At 41.0% G+C, this 27,765-nt stretch overlaps 1 protein-coding gene and 1 non-coding gene across 2 annotated transcripts in view; both read left to right on the forward strand.

Annotated features, from left to right (window-relative positions):
* The window catches only part of LOC122799664 (melanotransferrin-like), a 560,015-nt gene that overhangs the window by 283,021 nt on the left and 249,229 nt on the right, over window positions 1-27,765 (forward strand). Inside the window, exon 8 of the mRNA XM_044068867.1 lies at window positions 16,689-16,875. Within this exon, the coding sequence (XP_043924802.1) occupies window positions 16,689-16,875 (187 nt within the window). The remainder of the gene's footprint in view (window positions 1-16,688; window positions 16,876-27,765) is intronic.
* On the forward strand, window positions 13,002-13,074 carry TRNAT-AGU. Its single transcript has one exon. It is a non-coding gene; the product is annotated as a tRNA-Thr (tRNA).

Genomic DNA, 27,765 nt, shown 5'->3' on the forward strand with positions numbered 1-27,765 from the left:
AGGATACTCACACCTCCAGGTTGGTGGCAACGCATGAAGCTTCGGAAACCATCCAGGTGCAACTAACAATAGGCAAAACTGCTCTACAAATTGTAGCATGCTACAGGCCACCCTCTCAAACTCAGGAACCCCACACAGCCTTCCTGAAGACACTGGAGGGTATAAATGTATCTCCAAACACCATCATATTGGGTGACTTCAACTACCCGAATATAGACTGGGAACATTACTCAAGCCCTAACTTTCTAGCCCAACGGTTCCTGGAGTTCATAAATTCAAATGCCATGGAACAGCTAGTCACTGTTCCCACGAGAGGAGAAAATATACTAGATCTCATTGTCACAAACATGGGGACAAAATGCTCCACACCGGAAGTATATCCCTCATTGGTGAGATCTGATCATAAACTAATCTCACTGGAAATCCACATCCCGCCCCCACCCCAAACAAAAGACCATAGTGAAGAACTTCTCTAAAGCAAACTTCACACTACTCAAGACTGGTGTGGTATCCTTCAAGGCCCCTGAGTCAGAGGAAACCACAACCCAAGCTGCGGAAGCCCTTACAAATGCCTTCTATGAACACCTCCAGGACTGCATGGATCAGGCAATCCCAAATAAAACCAAGACTCTTTCCACAAAGGGCAAACGTCCAGTCTGGTGGACCCCAGCCATTAACAAACTTTACAATAAGAGGAGAAAGCTATTACATGATAGAACAAAATCCATAAAAGGGAAGTCACCCTGATCATTATTAGTAAAAAATACGAGCACTCATAAAATCAACTAAGGCCAATTTTGAGAGAAAAATTGCCATGGATTCAAAGGACAATCATAAGGCCTTTTTCAGCTATGTTAGGAACCTGGGTGGAAACTCACAGATATGCTCAGAATTAGTCCAAAATGATACAAAAATCACTGAACCCACAGACATTGCCAACATACTGGCAGACAGGTTCAGTGCAAACTTCACCCCTCCCCTAAAGGAGAGATAACTATCCCAGCCGAGTGTAGCCTCCCGGACATCTCAAATGCGCAGGTGAAAGCTGCTCTCTCTAAAGCTAAAAACACAGCATCAATGGGACCGGATGGTGTCCCCGGCTGTGTGCTACACGAGCTAAATGAGGAATTAAACCCGCACATAAGGCAGCTGTTTAATCTCAGCCTTACCACAGGATACGTGCCCAAGGAGTGGCGTCACGGCAACTGTGGTCCCACTCCACAAAGGTGGCGCCTCACGGACCCTGGTAATTACCGCCCCATAAGCTTAACAAGTCTAGTCTGCAAAGCTATGGAGAGGATCATAATGGAGCTCATAAACAAAGATATAGGGGACTTGCAGACATTGGACCCGACCCAGTTTGGCTTTGTCAAGGGAAGATCATGCCTTTTGAACTTGGTCGACTTCTTGAAATAGTCACCAAGGCCATTGATGAGGAAAGGCAGTCCATACAGCCTACCTTGACCTTGCAAAGGCCGACACAATACCCCACTCGGGTATTGTAGAAAAACTTACCAGCTTAAATGTAAACCCATATGTCACAAGATGGGTTGCAAACTGGCTTAAGGACAGAACCCACAGGGTTAGAGTTGCTGGCGCTGTGTCAGACTCCAAGCCGGTCACAAGTGGTGTCCCACAGGGCTCGGTCCTTGGCCCTATTGTTTGGCATCTACTTCTCAGAAGTACAGGCCAACATGGGAGGACTTTGGCTGACAAAGTTTGCAGATGACTGCAAACTGGGCGCCATAGTGGAAAGTGCATCGGACACTGATATCCTTCAGAAGGGACTCACGGAAACAGATAGCTGGTGCCAGAGCCATGGCCTGAAGTTAAACGCCAAAAATGTATAGTCATACCCTTCGGGAAAAACAAGGTAACCCCAAGCTACCATATAGGTGGCAATCCACTAAGCACAGAAGAGGTTATCAGGGACCTGGGGACCCAGGTTGACAGTGGCCTTTCTTTTGACACTCACATTGCTAAAGTGGTTAGAAAGACCTTCTACATTGCCCACCTGATCATGAAGGGATTCACATCCAGATCTAGTGAGGTCATTGTTCCCCTGTACTCTTCACTTATCAGACCAATGATCGAGTACAATGCCCCATTCGGGATGTATCTCACCCGACATCTGCAGCAATTGGAGAGACCCCAAAAGTTCCTCACCAAAAGGATAAAGGGACTCCAAAATCTGTCATATGCTGCCAGATTGAAGAAACTCCAGCTCTATTCAGTCGCATACCGTCTGCTCAGAGGTGACATGTGCCTGACATACAAGGCCATGTCCAACCCGAATTAATGGACATGCTCCACCTCAAAAAATCCAAATCCACCAAAACCACTAGAGCAAGCGACTTAAACCTTAGCACGGATATAAATAGGACGTGCTGGAGGGATAGATTTATCACTCAGAGACTCCCTATGCTGTGGAATAAAATCCCGGTCCATGTGAGGCAGAGCACCTCGCTGACTCTGTTCAAGAGAAATCTAGACCTGTGGATGGGAGATCGTAGGTTTACCCTGGGAATCATCTCTGGGTCACTGCTGGACAGGGGCACAACAAACTAATGGGCACAGTATTTTTTCATATAAGGGGTGGCGTAAGCCACAATAATTTGGGCTAGGCTTATAAATGCCTTAGGGCAGATAGCCTAGTATAAACCTATGAACCTATGAACCTATACACACGCCAGTGAATGCTAGGATACAATGAATTTAAATGTAGGACATAGTATAGTAAAATAAGACATACATTAATTATATACACACGCCAGTGTATGCTAGGATACAATGAATTTAAATGTAGGACATAGTATAGTAAAATAAGACATATATTAATTATATACACAGGCCAGTGCATGCTGGGATACAATGAATTTAAATGTAGGACATAGTATAGTAAAATAAGACATACATTAATTATATACACACGCCAGTGCATGCTGGGATACAATGAATTTAAATGTAGGACATAGTATAGTAAAATAAGACATACATTAATTATATACACATGCCAGTGCATGCTGGGATACAATAAATTTAAATGTAGGACATAGTATAGTAAAATAAGACATACATTAATTATATACACACGCCAGTGCATGCTGGGATACAATGAATTTAAATGTAGGACATAGTATAGTAAAATAAGACATACATTAATTATATACACACGCCAGTGCATGCTGGGATGCAATGAATTTAAATGTAGGACATAGTATAGTAAAATAAGACATACATTAAATATATACACACGCCAGTGCATGCCGGGATACAATGAATTTAAATGTAAGACATAGTATAGTAAAATAAGGCATACATTAATTATATACACATGCCAGTGCATGCTGGGATACAATGAATTTAAATGTAGGACATCGTATAGTAAAATAAGTAGAATATTCTCTATCTGTTAAACCTAGCACTTGCTCCTACAGTACTTATTACCTTGATACGACACTCTTGTCATAGATAGTACCCCAAAAAGGCAAACCCCCATTTCTGTCACCCACGTCCCCCGGAATCTTTTTCAAGTTTTTGTCTATTCCTTCTAGCATGTCGACGGATCAGTTGCTAGTGTCCTCTCCTGCTCAGCTGGTGAACCTGGGAATTTTGAGGCAATGTTACAATTGCCTCATGTACACAGACAACCCTCTCCTCCTCCCACAAAACACAAATACATGCGAGATGCAACTATACGGCCAAACTGGAGGCTGAGCTCTCTCAACATAGGACTGGCAAGACCAGTCAGGAGGAGAAGGTTACCACACACACTATAGACCCAGTCTCACATAGTACCATCACAACCTCAAATCATACACATAAACACACAAAGACATACTCGGAGGCTCTGAACAAAATCTACCAAAACAGCAGAGGCCACCTAAGCAGACACCCAAACAACCACCACCTCAGAACACAGCACCTGCAACACATAGACCTCACAGTCAGAGTGTCGAACAGTCACAGCCCTTAAGGCCAAACACAATGCCAGACACACTAGTCATTGGTGACTCCATAGTCAGACACACTGACGTCCCGCTCACCAGACTGAGTAAGGAGAAGGTCACAGTAAGCTGCCTGTCAGGCACTAGAATCCGCCACATAACGCAAGCACTCAGGTCTCTCAACAGCAGGTACAAATATGACTCAGTCATTGTCCATGCTGGTGTAAACGACCTGAGACGTACCTCCTTGGACTACATGAAAAGAGACATTGAGGAGCTCTCTGATTATGTAGCCCAGGCAGGTATGACCCTGACCTTGAGCAGTATCCTACCTTCACCAAGAATGATGCCACAATACAGAGATAAGATGATCAGCTTTAACAATTGGCTTAACCACTGGTGTCATTCAAAGGGGATCCAGTGTCTGTCTGCCTGGGATGACATGCTGGACAAGCCACGCTGCTTCGCAAGGGACGGCTTGCACCTGTCACCCCTGGGATTCCGGATATTGGCAAAGGCTCTTGCCACCCCCATAGTGCCTTTTTTAGGCAAGGCTCAAATTCTAAACCTACCACCCTAGAACACCGAAAAGGAAAAAAACTAAGGGTAATGCTGCTCAATGCCAGAAGTCTAAATCTCAAAATGCACGCACTCGAGGCCCTTCTCAAGATGGAGAACATCGATGTCTGTGCTGTGACAGAAACCTGGTTTAAGGCTCCTGAGAGCACCCCAGCACTATCAGGTTTTACCTCATATCATGCTCCGCCCCAAAATCCGGACAATACCAAGAAAGGAGGGGGGGTATCCATATTCATCAAGGACACCCACACCTCAAGACTGGTGGCAACGCACGATGCATCGGAGACCATCCAGGTGCAATTAACCATAGGCAGGACTGCTCTGCAAATTGTAGCATGTTACAGGCCACCCTCACAAACTCAGGAACCTCACATGGCCTTCCTGAAAACACTAGAGGGGATAAATGTATCACCAAACACCATCATACTAGGTGACTTCAATTACCCTAATATAGACTGGGAACACTACTCAAGCCCAAACACCCTAGCCCAAAAGTTCCTGGAATTCATAAACTCAAATGCCATGGAACAACTAGTCACCATCCCACAAGAGGAGATAACATACTTGATCTCATCATCACGAACATGGGAGCACAATGTTCAACACCGGAAGTATACCCCTCACTGGTGAGATCAGATCACAAACTAATCTCGCTGGAGGTCCTCATCCCACCCCACCTGAAATAAAAAGACCACAGTAAAAACTTCCGAAAAGCCGACTTCACACTTCTAAAGACTAGTGTGGTCTCCTTTAAGGCCCCTGAGCGGGAAAACAGTACTCAAGCCGCTGAATCACTCACAAATGCCTTCTACCAGCACCTGCAGGACTGCATGGATAAGGCAATCCCAAGCAAAACAAAGACTCTCTGTACCAAAGGCAAGCGTCCACTCTGGTGGACCCCAGCCATAAACAAACTCTACAACAAAAGGAGGAAGCTACTACAAGATAGAGCAAAATCCTTAAAAGGTAAGACACCCTTGATCACTATAAGTAGAAAACTGAGAGCTCTCATAAAATCATCCAAAGCAAATTTTGAGAGAAAAATAGCTAAAGACTCAAAAGACAATCATAAGGCATTCTTTAGCTATGTTAGAAACCTGGGAGGAAACTCCCAGATATGCTCAGAACTAGTCCAAAATGATGTGAAGATTACTGATCCTACAGACATTGCCAACATACTGGCTGACAGGTTCAGTGCGAACTTCTCCCTCCCCAAAAGGAGAGATATCTATACCAAACGATTGCAGCCCCAAACATTTCCAACGCCCAAGTTAAAACTGCTCTCCAAAGCAAAAAACACTGCATCCATGGGACCCGATGGTGTCCCCGGCTGTGTGCTCCACGAACTCAATGAGGAATTAAACCCACAACTAGGACAGCTATTTAATCAAAGTCTTACCTCTGGATATGTACCCAGGAGTGGCGCACTGCAACTGTGGTCCCACTTCACAAAGGCGGTGCCTCCACCGACCCTGGAAATTACCGCCTATTAGCTTGACAAGCCTTATCTGCAAAGCCATGGAGAGGATCATAATGGACCTCATAAATAAAGACATAGGGAATTTGCAGACCTTGGATCCAACCCAGTTTGGTTTTGTCAAAGGCAGATCATGCCTTTTAAACTTGGTTGACTTTTTCGAAACAGTCACCAAAGCCATTGATGAGGGAAAGGCAGTCCATACAGCCTACCTGGATCTGGCGAAGGCCTTGATACAATACCTCACTCGGGTATCATTGAAAAACTCAGCAGCTTAAATGTTAACCCATACATCACAAGATGGGTTGCAAACTGGCTGAGTGACAGAACCCACAGGGTCAGAGTTGCTGGCGCCATGTCAGACTCAAAGCCTGTCACAAGTGGGGTCCCACAGGGCTCAGTCCTGGGCCCACTCTTGTTTGGCATCTACTTTTCCAAGTACAAGCAAACACAGGAGGGTTATGGCTGACAAAGTTTGCAGATGATTGCAAACTGGGAGCCATAGTAGAAAACACATCTGACACAGATATCCTTCAGAATGGTCTCTCAGAAACAGATAACTGGTGCCAGAGCCATGGCCTAAAGTTAAATGCCAAAAAATGCATAGTCATACCCTTCGGGAAAAACAAGGTTACCCCCAGCTACCAAATAGGTGGCAATCCACTGAGCACAGAAGAAGTTATCAGGGACTTGGGGACCCAGGTTGATTGTAGTCTGTCATTCGACACCCATGTAGCTAAAGTAGTTAGGAAGACCTTCTACATTGCCCACCTTATCATGAAGGGATTCTCATCTAGATCTAGGGAGGTCATGGTCTCCCTTTACTCATCACTCATCAGACCAATGATAGAGTACAATGCCCCATTCGGAATGTATTTGACCCGACACTTGCAGCAGCTGGAGAGGCCACAAAAGTTCCTCACCAAAAGGATAAAGGGTCTCAAAAATCTGTCCTATGCTGCCCGACTGAAAGAACTCCAGCTCTATTCAGTCGCCACCGCTCGCTCAGAGGTGACCTTTGCCTAACATACAAGGCCATGTCAAACCCAGATTTGATGAATATGCTTCACCTCAAAAAATCTAGATCCACCAGAACCACAAGGGCGGGAGACTTAAACCTCGACACGGCTATTAATAGGACGTGCTGGAGGGATAGATTCATCACCCAAAGACTCCCTATGCTGTGGAACAAAATCCCGGTATATGTGAGGCAGAGCACCTCGCTGGCCTTGTTCAAGAGAAGTCTTGACCAATGGATGGGAGATCGCAAATATACCCCAGGGATTACCTCAGTGTCACTGCTCGACAGAGGCACAGCAAAATAATGGGTATAGTTCCCCATACTTAAGGGGTGGCGTAAGCCACAAACGATGGGCTAGGCTTGTAAATGCCCTCGGGCAGATAGCCTAGTATGAACCTATGAACCTATGAACCTATATTAATTATATACACATGCCAGTGCATGCTGGGATACAATGAATTTAAATGTAGGACGTAGTATAGTAAAATAAGACATACATTAATTATATACACACGCCATTGAATGCTAGGATGCAATGAATTTAAATGTAGGACATAGTATAGTAAAATAAGACATACATTAATTATATACACACGCCAGTGTATGCTAGGATACAATGAATTTAAATGTAGGACATAGTATAGTAAAATAAGACATACATTAATTATATACACAGGCCAGTGCATGCTGGGATACAATGAATTTAAATGTAGGACATAGTATAGTAAAATAAGACATACATTAATTATATACACAGGCCAGTGCATGCTGGGATACAATGAATTTAAATGTAGGACATAGTATAGTAAAATAAGACATACATTAATTATATAAACATGCCAGTGCATGCTGGGATACAATGAATTTAAATGTAGGACATAGTATAGTAAAATAAGACATACATTAATTATATACACATGCCAGTGCATGCTGGGATACAATGAATTTAAATGTAGGGGACATAGTATAGTAAAATAAGACATACATTAATTATATACACACGCCAGTGCATGCTGGGATACAATGAATTTAAATGTAGGACATAGTATAGTAAAATAAGACATACATTAATTATATACACATGCCAGTGCATGCTGGTATACAAGGAATTTAAATGTAGGACATAGTATAGTAAAATAAGACATACATTAATTATATACACACGCCAGTGCATGCTGGGATACAATGAATTTAAATGTTTGACATAGTATAGTAAAATAAGACATACATTAATTATATACACATGCCAGTGCATGCGGGGATACAATGAATTTAAATGTAGGACATAGTATAGTAAAATAAGACATAGATTAATTATATACACACGCCAGTGCATGTTGGGATACAATAAATTTAAATGTAGGACATAGTATAGTAAAATAAGACATATATTAATTATATACACATGCCAGTGCATGCTGGGATACAATGAATTTAAATGTAGGACATAGTATAGTAAAATAAGACATACATTAATTATATACACATGCCAGTGCATGCTGGGATACAATGAATTTAAATGTAGGGGACATAGTATAGTAAAATAAGACATACATTAATTATATACACACGCCAGTGCATGCTGGGATACAATGAATTTAAATGTAGGACATAGTATAGTAAAATAAGACATACATTAATTATATACACATGCCAGTGCATGCTGGGATACAATGAATTTAAATGTAGGGGACATAGTATAGTAAAATAAGACATACATTAATTATATACACATGCCAGTGCATGCTGGGATACAATGAATTTAAATGTAGGACATAGTATAGTAAAATAAGACATACATTAATTATATACACACGCCAGTGCATGCTGGGATACAATGAATTTAAATGTAGGACATAGTATAGTAAAATAAGACATATATTAATTATATACACACGCCAGTGCATGCTGGGATAGAATGTATTTCAATGTAGGTCATAGTATAGTAAAATAAGATATACATTAATTATATACACATGCCAGTGCATGCTGGGATACAATGAATTTAAATGTAGGACATAGTATAGTAAAATAAGACATACATTAATTATATACACATGCCAGTGCATGCTGGGATACAATGAATTTAAATGTAGGACATGGTATAGTAAAATAAGACATACATTAATTATATACACATGCCAGTGCATGCTGGGATACAATGAATTTAAATGTAGGACATAGTATAGTAAAATAAGACATACATTAATTATAAACACATGCCAGTGTATGCTAGGATACAATGAATTTAAATGTAGGACATAGTATAGTAAAATAAGACATACATTAATTATATACACACGCCAGTGTATGCTAGGATACAATGAATTTAAATGTATCTGTAGTCATATAACTGTGGCTGCAAAGCACTACTTACAATAGCTGTAGAACAACAAGATTTTAGTATTTTGTATTTATTTATCCTTTTCTGACAGGTTAGTTCCACTAGGCTAGTATCTATACTGCTAGGGGAAATCTGTCCAGAGCATCAGGGAACTTCCCCTACTCTTTTTGGTAGGTGCCATGGGATCTTTTGCATTCACTTGAGCTGCTACCAAGTCTGGCTAATGGGTCCTTGTTTCAGTGTCCCATGCAAAGGATGGCACACTCCAGAGTACAGCGTCCACACATGCCACACTGCAGCATCAGTATTAGAAATGCATCCATGCAGCTGGGGTGGGAATAGAACCCACAACCTTCTGTTTTTCCAGCACCAAAGACACATGTGTTACCTCATGTGCCCCAGATACTGAATGTAATATACAGAGCTGAATGAAAAGACTAACACAGACTGTAGAAAAAGAAACATTTAATAAAGTTAAGCAGTTTTGCTTCAGTTTGTAAAGGGAATGCCATCAGAACTAAATGTTAATAAAACACATATTTTGAATACCCCCGGAAAACCACGTCACTACAATCAGCTGATTAAAACAGCACCAAACTTAAAAAACTGTTATCTTTTTAAATAAAAAAGTCCAATTTAATGACATGTAGCATAGACTCACAAATAAAAACGCAATCAAGAATATAATATGAAACACAGTCTGAAAAACATTATGAAAAATTCAAGTATAAATATGAATATAAATATATATATATATTTATAACAAAGAAACAGCACCAGCGCTCTCCACGGCGATATGACCATACACAGAGAAAACTAGTAGCACTATAAGTAATAGTTCAAGCATGTAGTATAAAATCCAAGGTTTATTGGAATTCCAGGTTAGGGCTTTCACCCTCATGGGCTTCTTCAGACCTTTTACATCTCATAAAAGTAATGCTAATATTTATCTAAAGCCTCTATGACATCATTCTTTAATTAAGTAAAATTAAATAAAATAGTGTTCATCTGTAAGGCTTCATTCAAGAAGAGTTTATAAATACTCAACCACAAAGCAACTTCTACAGTTAATGTATACATATATTAATATATATATACTATGTTTATAAAAGTATATATAAAGAATATATAAAAATACTTAAACATAACAGCATATATAAATATAAAAAATATAAAAAACAAATATATTTAAAAATGTTTAAAAATGTTTTTAAACTGTTATGTATATCAAAACATATGTATGTCTGCATATGCCATGTATCAATAAGATGTTATACAACAAATTATGCCAGTTCATAAAAGAACTGTATATAAAGTACATTTCATAATGAATTAATGTAAGAGCTGTATGAGGACTACATTATATAATATATACAATGATGTATACACATATAATGTCCCATCTGACATGCAGGTTTTTATCTAACAACGAACTTGCTATTTTTTAGTGTCGGTTTAATAGGGACTCTGTCGTTCAGTCCAGGTCTCTGATCTGCTCTTAGCATTATAATCCACCTGGCTTCTATCCTTTCTGTATAGTTCCTTATGTCCCCACCCCTAGAATTGGGTTTGTTTACTTGCAGTACTAGAAATTTGAAGCTGTGTGTATTTGTGTTCATGACATGCTTGGATAATGCGTTATGTGGGGATTGGGTGCGTATATTATACAGATGTTCACGTATCCTATCACGTAACCTTCTATCAGTTTTCCCCACATAAAGTGCATCACAGGCCATGCACCTAGCTAGGTATGTGACATGCTGAGTGTCACAATTAGCTGTAATATTGAAACAAAATCTTTTCATAGTGACAGGTTGTACAAAGCTGGTGTCCTCAGATATAAAGGGACAATAATTGCATTTATGACATGGTCTGGTGCAATTTAATGTCTCAACCCTACCAATTGTAGTGGGGACTCTGGGTTGGCAGAGTAATCTGTGTAAGTTTGACTTATTTCTATAGACAAACGACGGTCTATCCCCCACTATCTCTTTTAATTTGGGATCTGTAGTGAGGACAGACCAGTTCTTATAAAAACATCCCTTTCACACTGCTAATGTCTTGTGTATAATTCAGTGAGACCCTAACTATGGGATGTTTCATCGTCGTATCAGTGATCCTAGTTCTCTCTGATGTTCCTTCTAAGTCTACAGGGTTTGCAAAATATGGACGTGCAGATCGAGTTGTAAGATCATATACCCCTTCAATCCCTGAGTATATCTCTTCTGGTGTATAAGATCTGGCAGCTAGTCTCCCTCGTAATTGATCTAACTCATTCTTAAACCCTTGTTCTGTTGGATTAAAACGCGAGGCTCTTATAGCTTGACCTTTCACTATATTGTGGAGCACAAAATGAGGATGCATGCTCCCTCTATGTAAGAAGGAGTTCTTGTAGCACGACTTCCTATATACACCTGTATTGAGTAGACCACTGTCTATCCTTTCAATGTATACATCTAAAAATGATATCCATCTATCCGAACTCTCCATGGTAAAATTCAAAAAATTGGTCAAAGAATTGACCTCACAAAAAAACTTCAGTAGTTCATCTTCTGATCCTGCCCATAGGAGGAAAAGGTCATCCATATATATATATATATATATATATATATATATATATATATATATATATTTATATATCATATGGGTGTGTGTGTGTAAACCTACCTGCTCTCCAATTTACTTATCAGCGGAATGGTTCCACTGCAGATGCCATCTCACTGGCACTGTAAACATGTATGGCTCACCTGGAAAACAAGAAGTGTTATGTCCGATTGTTATTCATTGACTTCTGCCTTTAGCACAGTTATACCTCAATATCTGATTGAGAAACTGATTCATTTGGGTGTCAGCCGTCCTATGTGTAACTGAATTTTGGGCTTCCTCATTGACAGACCACAGAGTGAGCATAGGCAATAACACCTCAGAGAGCACTACACTAAGCACAGGAGTCCCTCAAGGATGTATTCTCAGTCCTCTGCTGACCCATGACTGAGCAGCTACGAACAACTCAAATCACATCATCAGATTTGCAGTGACACTACAGTGGTAGGCGCAATCAGCAATGGTGAGGAAATATACAGGGAAGAGGTGAAGCATCTGATTGACTGGTTTGACAACAACAACTTGGCTCTGAACATAAACAAAACCAAAGAAGTAATAGTGGACTTCAGGAAAAACAACAAGACACATCCCCCTCTCACAATCAAGGGAGACACAGTAGGAAGGGTGAAGGGCACCAAATTACTGGAGGTGCCCATCACAGAAAACTTGACATGGTCCATTTACACAAATCAGATTGTCAAGAAGGCACAACAAAGGCTCCACTTCCTACACAGGTTGAGGAGAGCAAACCTTTCATCTTCAGTCCTCACAACATTCTACAGAGGCACCATTAAAAGCATCGTATAAGCAATATCACAGTATGGTATGCAAACTACAAGGACCTGGATCATAAGGCCCTCTAAAGGCTGGTGAAGGTGGTAGAGAGGGTCACCAGTTCCACGCTTCCATCTATAGAAGATCTATAATCTTCATAGTGCCTTGATAGAGCTACAAAGATTGCCAGAGACCGAACCTACCTGGCTCAGGCACTGTTCTTCTGCCTGACTTTGGGCAAGCGCTACAGTGTGTGGCTCTGTAGCGCAGGGGTTAGAGCACTGGTCTAGTAAACCAGGGGCCATGAGTTCAAATCTCATCAGAGCCTGTGTTTCCCTGCTTGTGGTGGGAGGTTGGCACAGAGGTTAAGGTGTTCACTTTACAAACACAAGGTCCAAGGTTTGATTCTCACATGGGGTAACTGGCTAGGCTTAAAATGGCCCACAAGGGCAGTTAGCCTAGTACTAAGCTATGAACCTATCTATGAACCTAAGAAGTATATGCTGCAAAATGACTAGATTCAGAAATAGCTTTGTTCCTCAGGCTATCCGACTACTAAACTTGAATAGCAAAGCAAGCCAACAAGTCACCTAGTCAGAGGCCACACAGTCTGAAGGGAATCTCTTTCCTTAAAGTGCAATCAACCCACTATTAGGTTCTTCTCACCTGTACAATAGCTGATTGAAAGCTTCTTACTTTTTTGTGCAATACCTCAAAGAACAAGTTACATTCAGTACAATTTAAAGTGTTCTAGTCTCATAAGGCTCAAGTCTCAACTGTCCAATATACCTATCTGTGCAATATACCTACCTGTGCAATATATCTACCTGTGCAATATACCTACCTGTGCAATATACCTACCTGTGCAATATATCTACCTGTGCAATATACCTACCTGTGCAATATACCTACCTGTGCAATATATCTACCTGTGCAATATATCTACCTGTACAATATACCTACCTGTGCAATATACCTACCTGTGCAATATACCTACCTGTGCAATATATCTACCTGTGCAATATACCTACCTGTACAATATACCTGCTGCGCAATATATCTACCTGTACAATATACCTGCTGTGCAATATATCTACTTGTACAATATTAAGTGCTGCTAATAGTGATACAACAATGTAATTATGTCCTGATGTCATGTCAAATATTACAAATGCTTTTTTTTATTTATATCTGTTTTATTTATATCTGTTGTTTGCACATAGAGTTCAAAACAACAAGATTTAGTTTAGCCTGCACTGAGGTGTGGGTCTAAATGACAATAAAGTTTACTCTGACTTTGACTGCTCTCACTGTGAGAGGTTTTATGTGGGCAAGTCCACTAGATGACTCTCTGTACACATTTATGTGCATATTTTGGCCATCTACAATGAAGACACCAAAGCTGCTTTGTTTAAGCAGTCACTATTCTGTGCTGATTTAAAAACAGCTGTTTTCCAGGTGACTGACATAAAACAGGTATTTTCCAGGTGACTGACATAAAACAGGTGTTTTCCAGGTGATTGACATTATTTATTCTGATGTCAAAGGTGGTGTCAGTCATAATTCATTGGAAGTCAAAGAGGTGTGATTGCAGTTAGTGTTAGCCATTAATAAGCCCCAGGCTTAAATGAAAGCATCAATCTTAAGTGTATTTTAAAACAAAAGAAGTATTTGTTAACCACTTTATATATGTATTTGAATCATTAATATTTATTTACTGAGGCTTTATTCTGCATGTATTTTTACTTATATATTTTTCACACAATATTTTTATATTGTCTTTCATATTGTGTATCATATTATATTTTTTATTCTGTCAGTCTATGCTGTATTTATGAAGCTGATCTTATTTATTTAACAAGGTGTTTATAACAGCGTTTTAAAGTCTGTTGCTGTTTTATTCATCTGATTATAGTCGCAGGCTTTTCCTGAATATTTAAAGTATGGGCCAGATACATAAAGGTTACACTTTCTGAACTCAAGAACAGCCCTACCACAATGCTTGTGCTGTCTATTCACTCAGAAAGGTTACACTAAGTGTACAGATTATGGTAACCTTCATAAATCCAGCCTGTGTGTTTTATTAGTTTGGTTCTGATGACATTCCCTTTACAAACTATAATGAAAGTACTTGACTTTAATAAACATTTCATTTTCCCTGATTTAGACTGTTTTATGTATTTATGGAGTTCCTGCAGTGCTTGGGGTGTATTTGGACCATGTTTTGTTTTTTTTTTTTTACAAATGGTAAGGAAGTTATTTGCAATTTTTATAATTTGTGGAAAATAAAGAATGATTTTTTTGTCCCTCCTCCTTTACGGGGTGCTGTATGCTCTGATCAACATCCTGACAGTGACAGCATTTTCATTTATGGCCTAAACCAGCATCTGGTGGCGACATGAGAACTTACTTCTTTGCCAGGGCAGCATATATCCCTCCCATGTGTACACCCTTATATGTCCCAACAAAGGCTACTGCCATGGATTTGGTGGCTACACCCCCATCTTCTGCACACCAGCTGATCCCCCACTCTGCAGCTGAGACGCTGTCATTAGAGCAGCTACAACACGTGGTGAATGGGAGTTATAGTCCCACTTCCCAAGGATGATGGCCACAGCCATCTTCCTGTCAGCATCATCAAGACTCCAAGCTACTACTGAACTAGGGCTGCTGATCTGTAGCAAGGACTTTATCCTTGTATGCCATTGGGGCAAGCCATGACATTGTTTTTAAAGCATTTGCAGAAGGCATCTTTGAATAGGAATTTATTAAATCTATTTTTTTTTAAGGTTGGCCCTAACTTTAGGGTTAGAAGACATTTGTTTCAGGTCTGTTGGTAGGGATTTCCATGTTTGTGATGCTGTGACTTAGAAATTGTGGTATGTCCAAAGAATTACTTATTTATTATTAATTTATCTGTGTTTGTTAACTGAGAAGGTCTGTCTGGGCCAAAAAAGTACCTTTTGCAGTGGAGGCCTGTGAAGAAAAGCTCCACAGAATTTCAGTGCAGTATAATACAGTTTCAGGTTTGAAGTCTAGTTCTGGGTTTGTGTGGGATACAAATGGATGAAGAGAGTCACATGAGGTTATAGCTTGAGGTATGTTTGGTAAGATGATTAACAAAGAATGGGAAAGAGTTGAGATTTAGTAGCTTAAAGATGCGTGAATGTAAGAGTAGTTTAATTCTTTGTTTTAATGGGAGCTGTTTAGTGTTAGAGTAACAGACAGCGCTGTTCTAAATTTTTGTGTCAAGTGTAGATTAGCCTATATATATTTTTTTTTGGTGACATTTTTACACCTAAGAGGTTATTTCTTTGAGGCAGAAGCAAATGAAGTGCATCGTCCATATTTTAGCTGCGGAAGAAACACTCCTGCACATATTTGCATCCTGCCTTCTACAGAGAGAAAGTGTGAGAGTTTCTTTACCCAGAAAAGGAATGCATTGATTTTGGCCTTAGTTACTTCTTTATGGTACTGGAAGAGCAGGTCTTTGTCCACTCAAATTCGTAGATATCTGAAACTTGTCATAGTTTTCAACTGTATTTGAGTGTTGTAAAGTATATTCTAGTGTGTTGGTTCAGGGGAAAGTTTTTCCACGAGTTCTGAAAATCATTTCTCTTTTTATTCAGTGCTGAGGTTGAGTTTTTTTATCAGTTAGTCAGATAGATGATTGTTGTAGGAGGAATTAGTCAGATAGATAATTCTTAGAGGTCTTCCTCCAGATGTCTGTCAATTATTTTATGTGAGGGGTTAGACCTGCAGATTATCATGTTATTAGAATAAAGGATGATCGGAATTTGTTCCTCACACAGCTGCAGACTTACACACATTCACACACTGAAAATGTGTGATGAAATCTGAAAGCATGGTTTACAAAATCTGATGATGTGTTATGTAAAGCCATTTATATGGTATTTTGTTTATCACTGAAATATTTTTTAGAATCTCTTTGGGCGGCAAGGTACAGAACTGCAACGCTTCAACCTATTTGATTCGGCTGCCTACAATGGCAAGAATGTATTGTTTCGAGATGCAACTCAGAAGCTTCTTCTCCTAGCAGATGAAGTCGACGTAAATCAGATTCTGGGGCTGGATTACGTTGCCCTAATGAAAGGTCTTGGACATGAAGGTAAACATCAGCAATTAAAAGGCATGAAATATAAAATGGTTGTGTGAAGACAGGCCATGATTACAGACATACCCTTGGATTCTCTTCCTGTACTACATGTGCACATTTTAATGCCTTCCATTTATCTACCCATTTAATTACATTGTTACTGCATTCACATACAAATGAAAATAAAATGTTTAATACTCGAACATCAAAGGTGAGATTCTAAAATTCTGCATTCATCCACTAGACTTTTAAATATATGTAGCCTGAAGGCTATGCCTTCCATTATTACGTGTCTCTTGTTTGGGTAGGAATGCTGGCACTGAAATGGTTGGTTTGCAGGGAAAGGTCATGTCCTTCTTGTCTCTTTTGACTCACTCACTGTTGAAAGATTCCATTCTGCCAACACAGGTCTGATGGCTTCCAAGGTCTCAGTCATTCTCAGCTAAAAATGTCCTCTGAAGTTTTATTCTGAATCTTTCTCTCTCAGCTACGGTCATGGAGTCCAAGTAAGGATTTCACAATATTATATTTTGAGCAAGTTTTATGTTGCTGTTAATCTGCAGTAATCTTGCAGGACTCCATTATTCCTTTTTCTGTCTGGTGAATGTGGATAGTTTGGCTATACTTTAGAAACACTAGGTCCCGTTGGCCTCCATTACAGGTTTTAGGCATCACACAGTGAAAAGTCTAGCTTGGTTGTTTTTTTCTTGCTGTTTTTATTTAATGGTTTGTCTGTGTAACCTTTTTACCCTTTGGTTTGGATGGTAGTTGGGATATTTTGCAGGCACCTTAATGTTTATGGGCATCAACTTAGTATAAAGACGCTGTGTTTCTAACGTATAGCCAAACTATCCACTTATGCTATGCTGACAAGATCAATAAAAAGGTCAAAACATGCATGTGCACAGATAGTGGGGGTTGGCTTTATTGGCCTGAATGTAACCATAAAGAGTTAAAAAGTAAAAAAGTAATGGACATTCAGAAGCCATGTAGCTGAAACATTTGATGTCCTTAAGGAGTCATTTGCATATATATCCAATGGGCCTCCATTACAGGAGGTTTAAGGTATCACATATAGCAACATGCTGATGGCTACTTTTCAGTTACTTTGGGGAGCAAATGAATATTGAAAACAATTATACACACTGAAAGTAAATATGCCAAACACAGCAGCCTGGAAAATGTAAGCAAAATATGGTGCATTAGCAAATGTATAAAAAAATTGTACTTTTTGAAAACATTCCCATCGGCTGCAGTAAATACTTGTCAGCAAAATAACGACATTGAATGAGTGACTAAGGAAGTTGTGTTTTGAGTCAGGACATTTATTATGCAGCCTGATTTGAGGAAAATATGAGGTTTTTAATTAATTTTCAAAACAAAAGGCAAACAAAACATTAGCAAGCAAATTTGCTGTGTAGAAAAGTACTGCTTATATTTCTATGAATTACCGAATGGGAGAGGATGTTTTATTTAAAGGCTGCAATGAGGTCATACCTCTCAAATGTCCCTGATTTTACAGAATGTGCCTAATTTTGCCATTTATTTTTGGCCTGTTCTTCATAAAAGTTGTGCTTTTCTGGCAATCATTGAACATTGTAGTCAGTATATAATGACAAGACATTTGAGTATCAGACTTCATATCCTTCCGAATATAAATGTTAATGCAAAACCTTTTATCCTAGCAACTGTCTTAATGTATAAGAGCAATATTTAAACTCTGTCCCTATTTTTGTTCCTTTGTCCCCACTGTTTTTGGTCATGTTGCTGCTTCTTGAACTAAGATCTAGAGAGATATGAATGAGATTGGAAAATGCTAAACTTCTTTAGTCTCAGGACTTTAAAGATAAGAAGGCTGATTGAATTGATCGCTTGTCAGGTATTTCTGTAAATATTTTTTCAGTAGCAAGTACCTTCTACAATGATAAGGATCAAAGTAAATTTGAATTAGCAGTCTAAAATATGGGGTAGATGACTAGGTACGGATGATAATGTAGCAACGTCTATCTCCAGAATACTGGGATATTCGCTAAGAAAATCTCACAAAAATAAAGAAACTTTGTGAGGTAATATAAAATCTGATTCCAAAGAGGTCCATTTATAGTAAACCTTGAGAAAATATGGCCCTGCAATCAGGACTGGCTGACATTTAAAACTTTCCCAGTCTGCCAACTTTCCATTATATCCCACAATGCACTGCTGCCTCTCTCTTGTTCCTTCCTGCTATAAAAGCTTGTAAATTAAGAGCAAAAGGGCCTGGGCTGCTAGTTTACGTTGTCAGTAAGATTTTTGGTGCTCTGCATCAGCTCATCAAAATCGCAGTTAGAATTTTTGTTCCTTGTTGTTTTTTCACTCATTCAGATGAATATTTTATTCCCTTTGATTCCTATCACTTACATTCTCCCTGTAACACTTTCCAATCTAGACACTGCCAGAAACAGGTTTGGTACAGTCTTAGTTGTGATGATTTGTTTCTGTGATTGGCATATTCTGCTTCCCAGTAATCACATTGAGTGCCTTTATTGTCCTATCCCAGATTACAATTTTAAGTGATCATTCTGTATTTTTTATTTATTTGTTTTTATTTAACATTTGTTGACCAGGAAAGTTCGACTAGGACGGAGCCTATTTTCAGCGCCTGCCTGGGGAGAAATGCTCTAGACACATGTCTTTAGAATGAGGGAGGAAACCGGAGTACCTGGAGGAAACCCACGTGAATGCAGAGAGAACATGCAAACTCTGCACAGAGGGCACCCCAGCTGAGAATCGAACTGGAGAACCTGTTGCTGTGAGGTGATAACGTTAACCACTGCACCACTGTGTCGCCCATCGTTTAAATGATTTTTTGAAACCAAAGAAAGCAAACAATAAGGCCAAAGATTACTAGTACACAGAGACTGCCATAATTTGTAAACCTTAAGCAAAAATCAGACTAGAGAAAACCTTTGAAGACCTATGTCTGACATAGCTTCAGTCCAATGTTTTGACTCAGAAAAGTGCTTCTCCTTCTCCCCGTTCTCTGCCAGAGAATTTAGTGAAAGAGCTATCAAATCAGGTAGCAGTTATGAATACAAATTACACAATTCGCTTGTAGTGGAGAATGTAGCATTTGTTACTGGCAAACGGTGGCAATATACCAGTCACTGTACTGCCTGTTCCTACTGAAATGGTGGCATGACATCAGTCTCAATACTACCTGTAAATGCTCAAATGATGGTATTACACCATTCTGCATACAACTTGTGAGTTCTGCAATGGTGGCACCATACCAACCTCTGTATTACCCATCACCTCTGAAGTGATGGTATTATGTCAGTGTGCATACTACCTGTCCCTACTGAAATGGTGACATTGTGCCAGTCTAAGCATCACCTGTGATTGCTCTGCCAGTCTGTGTACTACCTGTAAGTGATAGAACAATGGCAGTACACTAGTCTCTATACCACCTGTCACTGCCTTGTTTCTTTGACTTTTAGTATTCTCTGCCAGCCATCAATATTTGATTCAAGGAACTTATTAAGGAATCAGTTTTGGGAAGGTTGATAGCCATACTAAGAAAGACAATGGCAAATGACATGTCACCATTTTAAAGCTGTTGGTCCTGTGAATCATCATAAAGAGGTACATAGATTCAAAGGTTAGTACTAGGCAATCAGTTTGCAGATCATTACAAGCCTGATCAAAAGACCCATTCAAAAGTTCCCTCCAGCTTCAGGGGGGGGGGGGGTAAAATAAAATAGATGGGCTGAACTTGAGGCTGTCCATCAAATTATTTAATTTGATAAAATTAAAAAGATTTAATAATTAGATGGCGCAGTGGTGCAGCGGTAGCGTTGTCACCACACAGCAAGAGGTTCTCCGGTTCGATTCTCGGTTGGGGTGCCTTGTCTGCGGAGTCTGCATGCCCTCCCTGCATTCGTGTGAGTTCCCTGCTGGTGCTCCAGTTTCCTCCCATGTTACAAAGACATGCATCTGGAATGTTTCTCCCAGGGCCTCCACTGAAAATTGGCTTTGTTCCAAGTCGGACTTTCCCAGTTAACAAATGTTAAATAAATACATTTAGATTTGCCTTAAAGGTGTAAGGAGATGGGCGTCTGCAAAAGAGGTTATGTGTCTGTGAGGGTGCTACTCTGTTTGACACGTAGTGCAGGTTTATTCCAAAGGTGAGAGATACATTGGGATATGAATCTATCATACCAATATGTCTTATTTATCTGTCGATGAAGATATATCTCCTTTAAACAGCTATTTCAGATACCATTTGTTTTGTGCAGAAATTGGAGGTCAAAGAGGGTTAGATCTTTAATGGCTCGAAAGGCTAGACACAGATCTCTACAGGAATCTATAACAGACTGAGTGAAGAGGGAGGGCTGAACTCTGTCCTGGTAACTAAGATTTTTGAGGCCGCTCAGTTTTTTAGTTATGAATCCCTGGCATCTTTCAAGATGCGTGATATGTTTAGACAAATGCATTCCAAAAGGTGCATTGTATTCAATATTGGGTCCGATTACATATCAGTAAAGGGGAATTAAGACTTTGCTGTATCTAGAGGAGATGCCTTTGGAAATTAAAGAGATAGAGAGAAGGTTTTCCAAAAACTACTCTGAAGACAAGATAGTTAAATAAAAATAAATTTGATCCTTTAAGACAGCGTCTGATTGGAGGGGTGTGTCACCTATATGGTATGTGAAAACGTTTTCTGTACCAGAACTAACTATGCTACATTTTGTCAGATTTAATTTGAGGCAACTGTCCTTGCACCAGATTTTAAACTGATCTAACCCATATTAGAACGACTATGAGTCAGTAGAAGATCGAATAACAACATCCACTTTTACAATCATCTGCAAACTTATATAAACATAGACCAGGAATGTTGTCATGAAGATCAGAGAAATATATGTTAAATAAGGGAGAACGCAACACTGAGCCCTGTGGTACACCCCTGTAACAAAACTGAGCCCTGTGGTACACCCCTGTAACAATACTGAGCCCTGTGGTACCCCCCTGTAACAACACACTGTGATACACCATTGTAACAACACTGAGCCCTATGGTACACCCCTGTAACAACACTGAGCCCTGTGGTACACCCCTGTAACAGCACTGAGCCCTGCGGTACACCACGGTAACAACACTGAGCCCTGATGTACACCCCTGTAACAACACTGACCCTGTAATACACCCCTCTAACAACACTGAGCCCTGTGGAACACCTCTGTAACAACACTGAGCCCTGTGGTACACCCCTGTAACAACACACTGTGATACACCACTGTAACAGCACTCACCTCTGTGGTGCCCCCCTGTAACAACACTGAGCCCTATGGTACACTTCTGTAACAACACTGAGCCCTGTGGTATACCCCTGTAACAACACCGAGCCCTGCAGTATACCCCCTGTAACAACACTGAGCCCTGTGGTACACCCCTGTAACAACACTGAACCCTGTGGTACAACCCTGTAACAACACTTAGCCCTGTAGTACACCCCTGTAACAATATTGAGCCCTGTGGTACACCACTGTAACAACACTGACCTCTGTGGTACACGCCTGTAACAACACTGAGCCCTGTGGTGCACCCTTGTAACAACACTGAGCTCTGTGGTACAGCCCTGTAACAACACTGAGCCCTGTGGTACACCCCTGTAACAACACACAGTGATACACCACTGTAACAGCACTCACCTCTGTGGTACCCCTGTAACAACACTGAGCCCTATGGTACACCTCTGTAACAACATTGAGCCCTGTGGTATACCCCTGTAACAACACTGAGCCCTGCAGTATACCCCTGTAACAACACTGAGCCCTGTGGTACACCCCTGTAACAACACTGAACCCTGTGGTACAACCCTGTAACAACACTTAGCCCTGTGGTACACCCCTGTAACAATATTGAGCCCTGTGGTACACCACTGTAACAACACTGACCTCTGTGGTACACGCCTGTAACAACACTGAGCCCTGTGGTGCACCCTTGTAACAACACTGAGCTCTGTGGTACAGCCCTGTAACAACACTGAGCCCTGTGGTACACCCCTGTAACAACACACAGTGATACACCACTGTAACAGCACTCACCTCTGTGGTACCCCCCTGTAACAACACTGAGCCCTATGGTACACCTCTGTAACAACAATGAGCCCTGTGGTATACTCCTGTAACAACACTGAGCCCTGCAGTATACCCCTGTAACAACACTGAGCCCTGTGCTACACCCCTGTAACAACACTGAACTCGGTGGTACAACCCTGTAACAACACTTAGCCCTGTGGTACACCCCTGTAACAATATTGAGCCCTGTGGTACACCACTGTAACAACACTGACCTCTGTGGTACATGCCTGTAACAACACTGAGCCCTGTGGTGCACCCTTGTAACAACACTGAGCTCTGTGGTACAGCCCTGTAACAACACTGAGCCCTGTAGTACAGCCCTGTAACAACACTGAGCCCTGTGGTACACCCCTGTAACAACACACTGTGATACAGCACTGTAACAACACTGAGCCCTGTGGTACCCCCTGTAACAATACTGAGCCCTGTGGTGCACCCTTGTAACAACACTGAGCTCTGTGGTACCCCCTGTAACAACACTGAGCCCTGTGGTACACGCCTGTAACAACACACTGTGATACACCACTGTAACAACACTGAGCTCTGTGGTACAGCCCTGTAACAACACTGAGCCCTGTGGTACACCCCTGTAACAACACACTGTGATACACCACTGTAACAACACTGAGCCCTGTGGTACCCCCCCCCCCTGTAACAACACTGAGCCCTGTGGTGCACCCCATAACAACACACTGTGATACACCACTGTAACAACACTGAGCCCTGTGGTACACCCCTGTAACAACACACTGTGATACACCACTGTAACAACACTGAGCCCTGTGGTACACCCCTGTAACAACACACTGTGATACACCACTGTAACAACACTAAGCCCTGTGGTACACCACTGGTAAGTTTTACTTTCAGATGTGGCACCTGTGATGCTAGCCAGATGAGTTCTGTCAGACAACCAGTTAACCCTCCATGCACAGCATTAAGATTTATATTTAAAGTTACAAGCCTGTTAATAATGCTTGCATTGGGCATAGTGACAAAGGCCTTGATCAAGTCCAGATATATTTCATATATCACATAACTGGCTATACACTGCTTTGGTTCATAGGTTCATAGGTGTATACTTAGCTAATGACCACTGGGGCCTTTATAAACCTACCCAAGGATGCCAAATGCATCCCACAGGTGTATGTGCCTTAGAGGGTATTTTAATGTGTATACGTAAGCTTGGGTAAGATTTACAGGCTCCCTCTGTCCATTAGAGACATAGGTGCTAGACCTGGGGTGTATTTGCAGCTTCACATGTACTGGTGCAGGTTTCTGTTGAATAGGGTTGGGGAGAGCTGTGCTTCGTGTAGACTGGAAGCCTGCTCCAGAGAAAGGGAATTCTCTGAGACACACACTTGTCTTTCTAGTCTGTTTTATGTCACAAACAAGTCCTTAAATCCCTAGATCATGTAATTTGTATGTTATTTGTTTTAGAGTTATGCAAAAGGTCTAGCAGAGTGGAATCCAACGTTGTCTTGGAGCACTGTATGCCAGGCATATATCGTCTGTCAGCAGTCTGTAGGAAGCAGAGTATAGAGATAGGGCTTTGAGGTGATCTGCATAGGGCATGCTGTTTACACCCTCTATTCTTTTTGTGTGGAACCTCTGGGGCTGTCCCATTTGTTGCATGTACCTGGTTGGTACATACCGAAGGGGACATTGTACTCAATGAAGGGCCTGATGAGGGCTGAATACAATGAAACAATGACTTCCTTGGAGAAGGGCAGTCTGAATGAGGAGGTCCAAAGCCAGAATCAGAGGGGCTTCAGCCAGCTGGCATAGAATGTCAGGTGTAGTATATGACAAAAAAATGCCAAAGAAGCTGAAAAGTAAGGTGTAGAGAACAGTGGCGCGACCAGTACTACTGTATGATATGGAAACCTGGGCAGTGAAGATAAAGGAGATGAGAAAGCTAGAGGTGAAAGAGATGAAGTGCCTGAGATGGGTGGTAGGATGCACACTATGGGATAGATGAAGAAATGACAACATAAGAACAGAGGCCAAAGTAGCTCCAATTGCTGAAAAGGTCAAAGAGATGAGATTAAGATTATTTGGGCACATGTGCAGATAAACAGAAGATAACCTGGTGAAGAAGAATTCAGACAGACAGGAAGAAGGCAAGAGGAAGACAGGGCATCCATCAAAGAAGGGGATGGATTGTGTGCGATAAGATCTGTGACAGCCTGGCATGTGTGTTGAAGAAGTTAGGAGAGTGGCAGTGAATAAAGAGAGAGAGAGAGATGGTGACAGTTTACACAGCACCCCAACCTTATGAAGAAAATGGGAAAAGGGAGATCATAATGATGATGATGATGATTATGATGACTGACTTCCTTGGACCAAGGTGTCATGCCCTTGCATTTAAGTTAAGTGAAATAGAATGATTTCCTTAATACCTTAGTCACACGTTGTACCTATATGTATCCAAATCCCTGATTACTGGTTCTGGGGTATATTGATGATATAATTTCCTAGGATTGCTACCTTCCCAAAAGGTGCTATTAGGTCTTTCTTGGCATTGAGTTTTAAGCCGTGGTTTTGGCACTAGTTATTTGTCTGTGTTAGTACTTCCAGCAAGATGTTAATGTCTTCGAGGGTTTCTATGTCTGCTGGTAGTGTGCAAAATCATCTGCAAACTTGGTCAGCTGAAGGGTCTTGGCATCTGAGAAATAGATGCCAAAAATTAGTTAACCCATTACAAAGCCCTGAGGGACTCCACTAGTGACCAGCCTCTGTGTGGAGGTGCTCTTCCCTATCCTAATGTCCTGGGTTCTATCTGAGAGCCAGCTGGCTATTCAGCATGTAACATACGGCTTTATGTGTAATTCTATGAGATTGTTTACAATGACTGAGTGCAGTATTGTATCCAATGCCTTAGCCAGGTCACAGTAGGCACTATGCATCATTTTGACCTCATCCACTGCCTTGGTGACCTTCTCAAAGACGTCTGCCAGGCTGAATAAGCATTATCTGCCCTTGATGAAAGAAAACTGGGTTGAATCCAGCATTTGAAGGTTTTCTATGTCCTTATTAATCATTACCATGACAATTCTTTCCATGGCTTTGTATTTAAGACTAGTCAGACTTATAGGTCTGTAGTTCTCAGGTTCTGTTGATGGCCTGCCCGTGTGCAGATGGATGACCATTGCATTTCTCCATTTGGGTGGCACAAAGCCTGTCTGGGTTATATAGTTAAACAGTAACCCCAGTGGTCCCTATAGGTCATGTTTCAAGTTATTTAGAAGGCAGGCTGGATGTTGTTGAGGCCCATTGATGTAGGTTTTTGGCCCTAGAGACCGCATCTAGGACTTGCTCCCTACTAATAGATGGGACAGTTGTTTGATGGTATTTCTTGGGTGGGGAGGAGGTAGAATTGGATCTGAATTTGTTGGCCAGCAGATCTGCTACATCTTCCAACGCTATATAGGTGACTCTATTTACGATCAGTTCTGCACACTGTGGTATGGTGTCTTTGAGGGTTTGGACATGGCTAAAGACAGCCTTGTGCTTGTCCTTTGCCTGAGAGGCTATTGTTATCTCAAATTTAGCTTTAGCACACTTAATTTGCCCCTTAATCATTTGTTTAGATTGATGAGAGTATTTTATCATGCTGGGTGTAGCCCTTCCTAATCTTGGCTATGGCTTTTTTTCTTTTGTTGTACAACCTGTTTATATCTGAGTTAGTTCTGGACTTATTTCTGGTAGGAACAATTGTTTCTATGCATTTACTGTCATGATTGTACAGGATTTCTGTGAACAATTCTGCATAGGCAGTTGTGTTCTCAGGGTTTGGGAGGCTTGAAATTTTGACAGATTATCACTTAGTAGTTGGAGGTTTGCCTTAGAATAGTTCCTAAATGTTACAGGGTTAACTGTGGTCACAGAACTGATTTTTATTATGAAGGAGACAGCTTTGTGGTCTGACCTTACCAGAGAGGACACTTCGCTAATGGGAAGTATCGCATTCTCCCATGTTTGTGAGTGCCATCTTAAGTATGTTTGCACCCCTAGCGGGCATATGGACTAATTGGCCCAAAGCATTTGTGTTTACAAAGTCCAGGAATGGCTGGGCCTATATGTCTGCAGTCATGTAAGTACTCCAGTTTATAGTGGGGTAGTTGATGTCACCCATAAATATGGCATTGGGTTGAATGAGGTGGGCCTCCAGTATGTACAAATACAAGGACAAATGTCTTGGAATGAGACATAAGTCTCACTAGTCTTATATGTAAAGCCATGGAAATAATTATCATGGAGATGATCAACAGAGACATAGTAAACCTCCAGACACTGGACCCAACCTAGTTTGGTTTTGTAAAGGGCAGATCATGCCTACTCGACTTGGTGGACTTCTTTGAGAAGGTCACCAAAGCAATGGATGAGGGCAAAATTGTTCACACTACCTACCCTGATCTGGCCAAGGCATTTGACACAATACCCCACTCGGGTATTGTTGACAAACTCAGGAGGTTAGGTACAGACCCATATGTCACCCAGTGGATAGCCAACTGGCTCACAGACAGGACCCAGGAAGTTAGAATTGAGGAGTCCACCTCGACAAAGAGTCTAATCACAAGTGGAGTCCCTCAAGGATCAGTCCTTGGACCGCTTCTTTTTGGCATTTACTTCTCAGAAATCAAGGCCAATATCAGTGGTCTCTGGCTGACAAAATTTGCAGATGATTGCAAATTAGGAGCTGCCATTGAATCCCATGCTGACTCAAATGCTCTACAAAAGGGCTGACACACACAAACAACTGGTGTCAGAGCCAGGG

Source organism: Protopterus annectens, chromosome 4.part0 (assembly GCF_019279795.1).
Source record: "Protopterus annectens isolate FY-2018-M chromosome 4.part0, PAN1.0, whole genome shotgun sequence".
In the NCBI taxonomy this organism is placed as follows: Eukaryota; Metazoa; Chordata; order Ceratodontiformes; family Protopteridae; genus Protopterus; species Protopterus annectens.